At 30.0% G+C, this 13,511-nt stretch overlaps 1 protein-coding gene across 4 annotated transcripts in view; it reads left to right on the forward strand.

The window, feature by feature from the left end:
• eIF3e (eukaryotic translation initiation factor 3 subunit e) overlaps window positions 1–13,511 on the forward strand; it is an 84,351-nt gene that overhangs the window by 51,088 nt on the left and 19,752 nt on the right. For all 4 annotated transcript variants that reach the window (XM_085813589.1, XM_035352268.2, XM_035352260.2 and 1 more), the window contains exons 7-9: window positions 2,290–2,414; window positions 8,010–8,127; window positions 12,253–12,464. In XM_085813589.1, the coding sequence (XP_085669715.1) occupies window positions 2,290–2,414; window positions 8,010–8,127; window positions 12,253–12,464 (455 nt within the window). The remainder of the gene's footprint in view (window positions 1–2,289; window positions 2,415–8,009; window positions 8,128–12,252; window positions 12,465–13,511) is intronic.

A 13,511-nucleotide genomic window follows, 5' to 3' on the forward strand; every position in this document is an offset into this window, starting at 1 on the left:
TCTTTAGAAGAACAGAAATCTGTAATTAAATCTGAAAATTCTAAGTTGAAGAGGAACTCATTGAAAATAAAATTGATTTTATGAAGAAAAAGAAAATTATTCTTCAAAGAATACATTAACAGATTAGGAAATGAAGCAGAGATTAGTGGGAGGTTGAGAATCCCAACTGTCAACAATATTTAAGTTATTATTAACAGTCTTTACTTGGTTTTAAATTCATATATTGTCTATGGCATACATGTATCTTTTATGATCTTGCTGCAGCAGGAAATAATTTCATCATAACTCATAAATTAGCACTACATGAATGTAACTGTGACTTCTGCAGCATAGGTTCTTTAGATTTTATTGCCATATTTATCTAATTAAAATGTACTTTAGGAAACCTAGATTTTACGTTGTTTCTGAGATTGCATAATATTGCCCCATATACTTCCCAGCATCATACCTCTAAATTTTGTGGTTAGCAATGGCTAATTTATTGTAATGTTCTTTTTGTGTGTAAGTGGGGGGTCAGAAATTACATATAAGGCGGGCATTTATAATTGTAGTATCTAAAAACACACTATACACTTCAAATCGTTCTTTTGATAAGTTGAATACATGGGAAGAGAAGTACAAAATCTCCACAGTTGTATCCTCTTGGATGCTGTCAGTCAAAACTAGAATGGAGCTGTGGCAGGTAACTGCTATGTGCTTTGCTTAGATTAAAATAATCCATCAAATCCACTTTCCATTACTTCTAAATTTCTTGTCATTTAATGCATTATAAACTTATATATATTTGATGCATTATAAAATCATATGCTTCATACTTTATTTTTATAATTCATACTTTAAAAAAAACACTAGGTTTTTTTTTTTTTTAGCGTGCATTAAGTGAGAAGAGAACATTGCTCAGGATGCAACAGTAGGGTAAGCCAATAATACACCCAGGAAAACAGGCACATACAGCCAAGTTTTATGCAAGAATCAAAACTGCATCCTTAGTTTTGAGCTTGCATTTCAGTCTTCTGTAGCCATTGTATCATCCAGGGTGACCAAGACTAAAATGATAGAATTCTTTATTTGTATACATTTTGAAGAGTGTGTAGATTATAAAGTGTAGTACACAATAAATATTAAATTGTTATTTAATTTATAGTAAGATAATGCTTTATTGTGTGCAGTTGATTTTTTTCTCTATATTATATGAATATTAAACTATGTTTAGTATTTTGATATTTGTAGTATTTAATTATCATTTTTATGTATCATATTAAATATAAGGCAGTTTCCTCACTTCAGTAAGCCTAGAAATGTTTTATCTGCAGTTGCTGAAATGCTCGTCTAATTTAATTTACCAATTTTGAATAATGTCCATTACATGAATGTTATATTTCAAATTATTACTGTTTTCTTAAATAAAGAATATATTTCAACTGCAAAAGATGCATTTAAGTATGTAAAATAATTTCTATTAACCCTCTCAGCATAACGGCTGGAAAATTCCGTATAGAAGGCTGCCTTCTATATTCATTATACATAAAAATTTCTGCTAACTTTTATTGTATCTGATTTTGTTTTTGATGTGTATTGGAAGAAAAGGAATCAAGGTACAAAATGAGAGAGTCATTTTTTAATTAAAATCATGAAAATACCACTTATTCATGACATTTTGAAATTTCAGGGCTAAACCCGTAATGCTAGGAGGGTTAAAATTGATGATTAATGTAATGATGCTCTAATGATTAAAAACCTAAATGAAGTTAAAAGTTTCTAGCCCTAAAAAATGAGAATAAACATTTACCTTAATTTGTTGTATTACAATTCATCCACTCAAGTTGGTAAAGCTGCTTGTAAAGAGGATGTACTGTGTTTTTAATATAATATTTAGACCATTTGTATTTTATATTTATAGTCAGAATTATATAGTTATAATGAAGACCTCCTAATAAATGATATTGAAATATGCACATAAGCATATAAATAATTCTTACATTGAAAATTCAGTTACTTGTTTCATGCATTATATATTGTTAAATTTTTATGTGAATTCAGTGAAAGAATCATTTAAAAATATAAGTATATTTTCTTCTTTAAATATGTTTTTAGAACCTTGAGTTTCTGTTAAGCTGTATATCAAAATGATAGTTTGCTTGAAAAGCATATTTTTTGTATTCTTAGTATGATAATATGTTTTTCTGCAATAAGTATTTTTTTATTTTACTTTTTTATCATAAAATGTTATACAAATCTTCAAAATTGGTCTGTTGTATAACTCATTTATTTTTTTATTTTTTTTTTCAGCCATTTGGATCTGCACTCGTAGCACTACAACAGAGAACATGGTTAATTCATTGGAGTCTTTTTGTATTCTTTAACCATGCTAAAGGTCAAGATCTCATAATAGACACGTTTCTGTTCCAACAACAGTAGGTTTTTGTTACTATTTTCCACAATACTTTTTACATTTATGATAGATGTTTTCAAGTTAGAAATGTGTTGTATCTAAAATGTTATATGTGAGTACCATGAATTTAGTCATAAATTTGTGATGATTATTTTTTCTTTAAAGAAATTTTGTTTAATAATTGGTATCCATGTGGAACCAGTTGTTTCCAGTTATGTTTTAAAAACTATTTTTCATTATTTTGTTCTGTAGAAGTAAACTTGTATATTATAATAAAATTAAATGGCTTCTGCGAGTAGAAATAGTAAATAACTCTTGGGATATGAAATTCCAGTTCCTCTATACATTGATGGATAATATCAATTAAAATATGCCAAAGAAAAAAAAAAATTTTTTTTTTTTTTTTTTTTTTTTTTTTTTTTTTTTTTTTTTAATTCTTCAAAGCTAAGAAACTGCAGTGATCCCAGTAAAGTAATATCTAATTTTACAATATTGTATTTACTCAGAAATAAGAAAATATTTGTGTAAATATGATATTGAAACTTTTCCCCTAAATTTTTCTTTTAAAATTTAATAGGATTTATTATTGGATATTTTGAAAAATGACATTGCAGGATAAGAGAAAGGAATTTAACTATTGCACTATAGAGAATCTGTATAAATTACTGTTCACTGTTAAATACTTAAAAAACTGTACTGATAGTTACCATACATATCAAGTGCATAACTGCCACTACTTATTATAGCCATGTGTAGCTGAGCAATTTCAGTTTAGGTCTAACTACTACATTAGTCAGTGATGTGTCTGAAAACTAACAGGTAACATTGTATCACCAACTTCCCCTAATTTTCTCTCTAGACCATTGCAAAATATTATACAGTACAAAGTCCGAAATCCGGAATCGCGATTTGGGATTTTTCCGGATATTAGTTCATCAGTTTAAATCTAGTAAGATGGCATGTAGAAATTATAAAATAAAAAATATGAAATCGTGATTTATGAAATAGTGAAGTATTTATGATCTAAAGGGTATCAAAACTTACAGAAAAAAGCTTCATATTTATTTGTTTACCTTATTAAATATTTCTTTCAATGTAAGTTGTTTAAGTTGCTTTGCTTTTTGAGATAACACTTTCTTTTTCATTCTGTAGACAAACATAATCTCTTGTTTAGTTACATTGTTGAAGTCTTTTAACTGCTGTTTCGAGAATTCAGACTAACTTGTCAATCGAAATTTTCTCATTTTCAGTAACTTCTCTGTCACTTTCTTCACTATTAGTAGAACCATACTACAAATTTCACCATTTATAAATTGATTGATGATTGAGAAGCATTGTCATTACAATGAAAAATTTCTTTTATATCATCTTCATTTATTATTGCTTCTCCACATGTCTTTACAAAATCCGTTAATTGGAAAATTTCACCTTTATTTTGCGATATCCGAAAGCCTTTAAAATTCGTGCCTATCATCATCATCAAATTTAGCTGTCCTGCACTATACATATTTGGCTATGCATCATGAGCTTGGCGACTAACGACAAGTTGTTCCGTTAAATTTTATCTTGCTTCTATCGTGCAGAGACAATTAAGCCTGAATTGTATTAGTTTAGTTATTTATTATGTTTATTTCTTGCACATGCTTAAGGCTTATCAGAGTTCTGAATAAGTAAATTTCCACATATATTTAAGCTGTATTGAGGGCCGGGACAAGTTGTCATATTTTGAAAAACATGCAATGATGAAAGGAAAATATAATAAATAATGCTTTGCCAGGTTGGCATCAGATCCACGATGTATCTATGTGGAATGTTTCATTTTGAGATAGATGTCAAGCAGATACACAGCAATGGAGTCAAATTACTGTTTATAAAAATTTATGCTAAAATTATTGTTTCTTCAATAACAAGGTATTTTATTTAGTGTCGAAGTGAAATTAATAATTGGGAACTCTCTAGATGTTTTGTTATGCGCGGAAGGGGAATCAAATGTGCATGCGTAAAGCCTACGAGAAAAAATGGTGGTTTTTGAGGTCAGGATTTTAGATCATTCCAGATAATGTACGTAGGGATTTCAGACTTTGTACTGTATTTAATTAGGTAGTTTACATTTCGCTCTAATGTGAATCAAATGAATTCTTATCAAAACCCTACTCTCACCTAATATCTACCAACATTTTTATTTCTGAAAAGTGTAATGAAAGTCTTATAATTTGTAATGCCTTTCTTTCTTATTTCTTTGTTTAAAACATATGTGTATTCTAATTTTTTTAAATATGTGCTATAAGATTTTCATGCTACTCTTTCATATTAGCTGCCAACATTTTGTCTTTCTTCTTATTCATTACATTTTCTATCAATAATGATCAGAACTAGATTAAGCAAAATAAGCACATATTTAACCTATGATACCAAAGAAAGGGGGCGTTACAAAAATTTCCCATTGCTAGATTTTACTGTATAACCTTAAAAAAAAAAAAAAAAAAAATTAATATCACCTTAGTAGATGCATACCTGTAAAAAATTAGTTTTTTATTCAAAATTTCCCAAGATATACATGAATTTATATATAGGCATGTTTTGAAATGAGGCATATTTGTTATTAGCGACAGATGTGGTGTAAACACTTTGTTCAAATTATTTGAAAAAATAAAAGATGCACCTTCTTACCCACTTGTGCACAACAAAAAGGAAAGGAAAATAAATTACCATAAATTAAGAATTTTGCCAAGTTGCACAGAGTGAAAATATATGTCAAATTAAATTTTTTAATTTCTTGGTAAGTTTCTCACTAAAGTTTACAAAATGTAATATTTAGGCAGAATTTGAATCGAAGAGTCGAAATATGGAATAAAAATCGGTGTGTTATTTCAGAAAAGATCCAGTGAGACAAAATAAAATAACTATGTTAGAACAATACTGTCTATGAATCTAACATATATCCTAGGTAGTGCTTTTGAGACATAAAAACGCAAATTAAATTTCATCAACCGACCAGTAGTCCGGGAGATATAGAACTGTTCCTCCCTTTTTTTGTGTGTAGAGTTTACAAGTAATTATTGTTATGTGCAGTGTTCAAAACCGTATTTGCCTTATCATTGTATGGATAGAGGATTAATATCTGTAATTTATTTTTACCGGTGCAGAAACTCCAAAAATTATAAGAATTCTGGGGAGGTTAAAAGATGTTGCAAATAAGTACCCCCCCCCAAAAAAAGCAATCCTTAAAAGAAAGAGATTCAGTGGTATGAATCCTGTTCTGCATTGTAAAACAACTATTTTCTTTGTTTTGATGAAATTAGTGGATAATTTGCCATATGTCATGTCAAAAGATGAAAACATTTCTGGTACATTTAGAAGTCTGAAACTATCAAATATTTAGTTATTTGTCTTATACAGAAACAAATGGAAAACAAAAAGACTAGTATTGACGGATTAAATTTAATTTGTTTTAGCTTCCTTCCATGGACCTCACTATTGAAAATACATTCAGTTACATGGGCGCTATACACGGAAGAGCCAAAACATTATAACCACCTACTCAAACCCACATTGTGCGATTTCAAAACAGCTGCAACTCGCCTTGGCATGGACGACACAAGTTCTTGGTAGATGACTGGAGACAGATTGTATCAAATGTCTAAGCAGCGGTAATGCGAATTCGAGATATTCTGACATGGTGGTGCCTGAGCTGTTACATCCAGAATCACTCCATGACATCCCAAAGGTGCTGTATTGGGTTAAGATCCAGTGAGTTATGTGGGCCAGGATATTAATTGAAATTCATCCTTATGCTTCTCGAACCACTCCAGCACAATTTGAGCCTTCTAACGTGTCCTGCTGGAAGATTCCATTTCTAGTTGGAAAGACAGATGCCATGTAAGAGTGCAACTGATCCACAATTATGTTCTCTATTCTACCATAACTAAGAGTGTCGGAGTAACCCATGAGAACATCTTCCAAAGCATAATACAGCCACCACCAGCCTGTGTGTGACCTGCTGTACAAGGAGCAGCAAGTGTTCAGCTGGGAGACAGCATAGTCTGACACGACCATCGGTGTGATGAATGAAAAATTGTGATTAATCAGACCAGGAAACTGTTTTCCACATATCCATGGTCCAATCTTGATGTTCTCAATTCCATTGTAGGCATAGTTGACAGTAACGTTTAGTCAACAGCAGAGTTGCAGCTAGAGGGGACAAGGGACATTTGTCCCGGGCACAGCTTTGAGTGGGCACCAAACTGATGTTACAGATTTTTAGAATGAAATGTTTTCCATTCTTGGCAAACAGGAGGGGGCATGATATCTTCAGTTGTCCCCAGGTGCTGAAAACCATAGCTACAGCTCTCATTGATAGAAGTACACAAGTGGGACATCTGCCGCACAGTCCCATATCCAACAGTGTCCACTGAACTATGTGTTCCAAAACACTTGTACCTGCATTATATTGGGCTGTCAGCTGAGCTACTGTGGTGCCAATTTTACTGTACCAAGCAAGACAGTCCTTTTTCTTTGATGACATGTAGATATCCATCACCTTGGCATCTACTGTTGGTTTTATACTATCATTTATCCACTTTGCATAAATAATAACAATGGCAGATTTTGAACAACCTACCAGCTCTACAGTTTTGGAGATACTTATTCTGAGTCTTCTGGATATTATAATCTGCCCTTTATCAGATTCACTGAGATCAACGGCCTTTCCCATCACTTGCATAAGTAAGTGCAAGGATGATTTCTTACCTTCTCCAGCATCGGTTAAATACCCATCCCACTTAATCAGGTGTCTTCCCCGTCATCCAACAATTTCATTGAAAAATGTGGGGATGGTCATAATGTTTTGGCTCATCAGTATATGACAGAATGTAGAACATCAATTGAACATGACAGCCGAGATGTTGCAAAGATGAAAATATTATTTTTGCCTATTAAACAAAAATGCATATGAATTTTTTGGTCAAAAAATTCTTCTTAAGATCCCACGAATAAAAAAATACGGATAATTTATTGAATAAATGGGCCGCCTGGAAAAATTCTTCACAATCCATGAACCATTATCTTCCTAGTAACAGTTCCTTATCTCCAACAGCTGTCTTACATGCATACAAGGGGAAAGTCATTAGTATCATCAAAATAGCTTGTTGATCTCGCTGAACTTTAAGTTATCAGCAAATAAAACTAAAAATATATAGTAAAATATAAACTAACATTTAATAAATTTGTACTTTCCACTTCACAAATGAAATTTATTAAAAATTTGCATGTATGTATATTTGTGTATCACATGAATGTTCTGAATTATTTGAAATTTGTTGAATTTTTACTCCAAGCTATTTTTCATGATTTTTTAAATAGTTGCAATCATCCCTGTTTTGGTGTGTAATTACTAATGTGATATTTAACTGTTGAAATTGTGTGTTCTGAAAGAAATATTTTTCCGGATGTGAAAATTTAGCCTATTTTTCATTTAGGATGGGACAGAAATGTGTAGTAAAATTTAAAGCTTTTTAAAAGTATGAATAAATAAAAAATATCGAGAATGCACATCATTTGTTTTAAACTTCATTTTGTAACTTCAAATGCAACTTTTTAGCTAAAAATTTCCTTTCAGGTATTTAAATGCTATTCAAACCATCTGTCCTCATATTCTGAGGTATCTGACAGCAGCTGTGATCACAAATAAGCAAAGACCAAATGTTATGAAGGAATTAGTGAAGGTTATTCAACAGGTTCGTACATTTACTGCTTTTATTGTAAAATTAGTTCATGCCTTAAGTACCAATAATAATAATTTCCTTTTATTATTATGGCAAAAGTTTCTTTTGCTTTTTAAAGCAAGAAACATCAAGATTCAGCTAACAGTTCTTTACTTAAAAAAATTAAAATATTTTTTAAAAAAAAACTGTTTTATTTCCTGTTCCACTTTTTATGAATATTTGTAAAATATACAGTTTGCCACAGTGCAACATTTTAATTGAAATTATTTAAACTATATATGACATCTCAACTGTCTTTCCTCTCCTATATTTTTCGATTCTCAAATAGCAGCTTAAAACCAGGCACAATGTCCATAATTTAACTGTATCATAGTTAATTTGAGAACAATTAAAAACACAGGAAAGAGGATTACTCATTATTTATTTAACAGGAAAATACGATTAACAGATTTTTCAAGCAGTTTATTAATTCAGAGAATAAGTTCATTTGGTTTGGATATCCAGTATTTTTACTTCCTTGTATGAAGTAAAAAGAAAGTATTGTAATCGCAAAAAACTTCAGGCATCATATTTCAACGAAAATATCCATTTTGACCACTATTGAATGTAATTTAACGATAGTTTTGCATGACATCTGTACCTAAAGACAGAATAAAGGACTCTTGTCCCCCCAAAAAAATTATAAAACTGCTTTAAAATGAATTTTGAAGAGAACTTTTCGTGGCGTTTCTATGTAGATACCTGTGTATCTCGCATAATTCAAAAACGAATAGCCTCAGAACGTTGAAATTTTGTATATAAGATTGCTATAACATGTAGTTGTGCACCTCGTATTTTGGTTGCAATTGGCCGCGCCAAACGTATATAAACATATATGTATATATATATTCACTCTGTTACTCTTCTCAGTGATCTCTTTATTCTTATATGTTTGTAAATTGTGCATTTTTTGCTTTAAAAATAATTGAATAATGTTGTTCTTATCTTCCAGTTAAGGTTTTGATAATTTTTAGAATTATCTACAATCTAAAAGTTGTTTAAGTGCTGCTAAGCCTAAATATTTTTGCCATGGCGACCATGTTTTTTTACATTTGAAACAGCAGAATAGTAGATTTGTTGCAAAACTAGAGAAAGTAAACTTTGCAATGACAAAGATAGTGCCTTCTTTTATTATTGCGAATTAAATCATGTTTAATCTATTCTGGAATTTATTCAAGGAAATAAGTGTTTAAGATTTACTTCATAATTTTCAATACAGATATTTTTAGTTTGTATGTATTTTTGCCTTGTCACGAAGTGAAAATTGTATTAATTGAATAAGAAATACTGAATCGTCTGTGAAAAACTGTTCCCCCTTCCCCCCCCCCTTTTTTTTTGTTTGTTTGTTTGTTTGTTTAATTTCTTTTATACATCGTTTTAGATTTGATATAGTATTTGAATAGAACATGTAGCAACAATTCTTAAGATGACATAAATTTTTTGCATTTTGAGTTAAACACTGAATGAAATGTAATGCCGTTAAGTGAACCTGGGGCCAAAGTGTCGCTATGGTTAACAAATATAGTGAATTTTAAAGAGTTCATTTATTCTATTGTGGTTTATGACAAAGTAAATTTAATTCAATCCAATAAATTTAAATGAAATGTGGGAAAAAATGTGTATAATTTAATGGTTGATCTTTGGATTATGGTAACTTGGCGATTTTTTGGCGACCAACTCTTCTACAGCAACCCTCTTATTTTTTTTTCGCCGCCATTTTGTCTTCACGAAGTAAAGACATGTTTCTTCTCTTTTTATTTACTCAACACTTTTTCCAACAATCTACTAGCCGAATTACACTTATGCTAGAAATTTTATGTAACAAAACTGCTTAATAATGACAAATATTAACTGCAAAATTGGGAAAAAGTGCACAATCGCAAACTCCTTGTGCGTTTTTCAGAATAGCACATACACATAAACCATTTACACGTCGACTTATTTTTACTTAAAAAAACATCCCAGAATTGCACAAAAATGGCATTGCACACACTATTAACTTTATCCATCTACACTGCTATTTTCTCATAAATTACAAAAATTTGCACGAAAATGCAGGAAAATTTTGTGAATCTTTAAACTTGGTAAAAAGCACATATATGAAATTACCTGATCGCGAAAACGTATATACCCTTTCCAAGGATGAACATTTCCACGTATAAAATAAATAAAATATCCAAAAACTTTTACCTCTAAATTATCTATTATATTATAAACGTCACCAACGAATTTATACCGCAAACATTAAAAATAGTTACAAATACTTAGTGTCAAATATTTAAATTATTTACATACACGTTTACTTCAACTGAAACGTATACCAAATTGCTACAAACATAAAATTCACAAAATAACTATCATTTAATTAAAATATCACTAAACCATGTACACGTCGACTTATTTTTACTTAAAAAAAATCCCAAAATTGCACAAAAATGGCATTGCGCACACTCTTCACTCGAAAATGCATGAAAATTTTGTGAATCTTTAAATCTGGTAAAAAGAACATATATGAAATTACCTGAACACGAAAAAGTATATACCCTTTCCAAGGATGAACATTTCCACATATAAAATAAATAAAATATCCAAAAACTTTTACCTCTAAATTATCTATTATATTATAAACATCACCAACGAATTTATACCGCAAACATTAAAAATGGTTACAAATACTTAGTGTCAAATATTTAAATTATTTCCATGCACGTTTACTTCAACTGAAGCGTATACCAAATTGCTACAAACATAAAATTCACAAAATAACTATCATTTAATTAAAATATAACTAAACCATGTACCCGTCGACTTATTTTTACTTAAAAAAAAATCCCAGAATTGCACAAAAATGGCATTGCGCACACTCTTCACTATATCCATGTACACTGCTTTTTTCTCATAAATTTGAAAAATTTCACGAAAATGCGTGAAAATACTCAACGTATACTACTCAAATGTATTCCAAAATACTACAAACATATAACTCACAAAATTACAATCATTAAATTAAAATATAATTAAATTAAAAAACACTACTTAAAATATAAATAAGCACATACATTACATTAATAAAAATTAGATTACAATCCTAATTACTTTAAACTAAATCATTGCTAATAACAATTTTCCAATAATACCATATTAATTTATTTACTCCTTACATTTAGAACAATGCATAAAAATAATATCCTCAAATGATTAAAAATACTAACTTACCAATCTTCTTCAGAATCTTCATTACATGGCACATACACTTCCCTACAGAAAGAGTTCCAATTGGCTGCAGTACTACTGCTAGTTTCTAAATCCGAAATCCAGTAGTCAACTGGCAGTCTATTCACCCAGTAATAACAAATTAATAAAATTTCACCCATACTCAAACTACTTTCATCAAACCACGTACCCTTCCTTACACTCCATTTCACAAAATGTCCATTTTCACTAGATTTCTTGCACTGCCATTCAAACTTATCTGTAATAGCCTTCCTTTCACACAATCTCATTTCATTTCCACATTTTGGACATTCATACTTATTCATACTCATTCGCAATTAAACCTACACTCATACACCATTCAACCAATTCTTTTGAATTATCAGATAAATGCATAAAAAATTTAGAATTCACTTTCGATAGCACCATGCAATCCAAAAAGTAATCAACACTATTTCACACAACACACAATGAAGCTTAATACACAATAATATAGTGCTATAGATATTTTTCCAAATTTACCCCCTTTTCCGATTAAAGAACTGTAATTCGTCCATTAATGTCACATGACATATCTCATGATCTCTCATTTCCCTCACACAAAATAATGCGTAATCGGAACTGAGTACATCTCACATTATTACCAAAGTCCTAGGTAGTAACCTTTATCGCTTCCAAAATGTCGCCAAACTACCTGCTACCATATTCCAAAGATCAGCCAATTTAATATTTCATACAAGGAAGTCATCGTGTACACATCAGATTTTTTAGATGAATATTTACTAAATTGTTTTAATGTTCCTTTTATTTAATATCACAGATTAAAACTAATCATATTATAGTTTTTTTTTTTTTTTTTTTTTTTTTTTTTTTTTTTTTTTTTAGGAATCTTATCAGTATCGGGATCCCATTACTGAATTTGTGGAATGTCTGTACGTGAATTTTGATTTTGATGGTGCACAACAAAAATTAAGAGAATGTGAACAAGTCCTTGCGTATGACTTCTTCCTCGTGTCATGTCTAGAGTCATTTATTGAAAATGCACGTTTAGTTATATTTGAAACATTCTGCTGTATCCATCAGTGTTTATCCATAAAGTAAGTATACTCCTTTCAATGGATGGTATAGCTTAAAATAAAAAATTCCAGTATTTTATGTTATATTTTACATAATTTAAAATGTTAGTCTTTTCTAAATTATTTTTAACTGTCCAAATCATTTTTTGGTCTTGATTGATTATGCATAGTATTAGTCCAAATATTTAAATAATTAAAAATGTATGGTTTTTTAAACTTAATTTTATACTCGAAATTGTAATCAGCATGAATAGTCCAGTAGAAGTTTTAATGCTGCATTTTAAATCAATTATGCAGAGCACGCACTAAGCTTCTTAATTTTTGGGTGTACCGGTTACCAAAGCTCAGAATAATTTCTTGTGTTGTAATGTTTTTGTCAAGTATACTGTATGTATCTTTCACAATATGCAATCTAATGCTCATTTTTTAATCCTCCCCTCCCCAAACTGAAATAAGTTGTTAACCATTAAGATTCTGAAATTCCTTTCTTGGTTATTTATGTCTTCCACAATATCAAATGTCAAGTTGAAATCTTTTTAGGGCAATAAATATTTCATAAAGAAATCTGCAAAAGAAAGTGCAAATGCTTCAAATTATATTCTTCCTGCTACCATAACTAGTGAATAAATTTACACTCCCAGTCTATAGCATTTTGGATGAACTCATATATACAAGAGCAATGAAGTTGGAGATGTTAGAAGAATTAAATATTACTTATGTATATTGGATTGAAGTAACAACAATTCTGGAAGAATAAGTGTAGGGAATGTTGTTGCTTTGTAATTTTAGAAAATTAATATAAAAATGTTCTGAGAAATCCTTTTCATTGCAAATATTCAAATTTTAAAAAGTGGGTTTTATTTGTAGAAGAAGCATAATATTTTATTGTTTTAACGGGTAAATGTCTAATTGTAGTTCAGGCTTATGATATTCTCATTTTAAATTTTAGATGTATTAAGTCCATAAAATTAATTTGCTGAACATTTCAAGAATTACATTAATGGGGGGGGGAGTTCCAACACCAAGAAGGAGTTGTGCTTGATAAGGAAAATTTGGTAGACATGTTTA

This window comes from Stegodyphus dumicola, chromosome 3 (assembly GCF_044657685.1).
Source record: "Stegodyphus dumicola isolate Sdum_Otavi_A_Nest chromosome 3, ASM4465768v1".
Lineage (NCBI taxonomy): Eukaryota > Metazoa > Arthropoda > Arachnida > Araneae > Eresidae > Stegodyphus > Stegodyphus dumicola.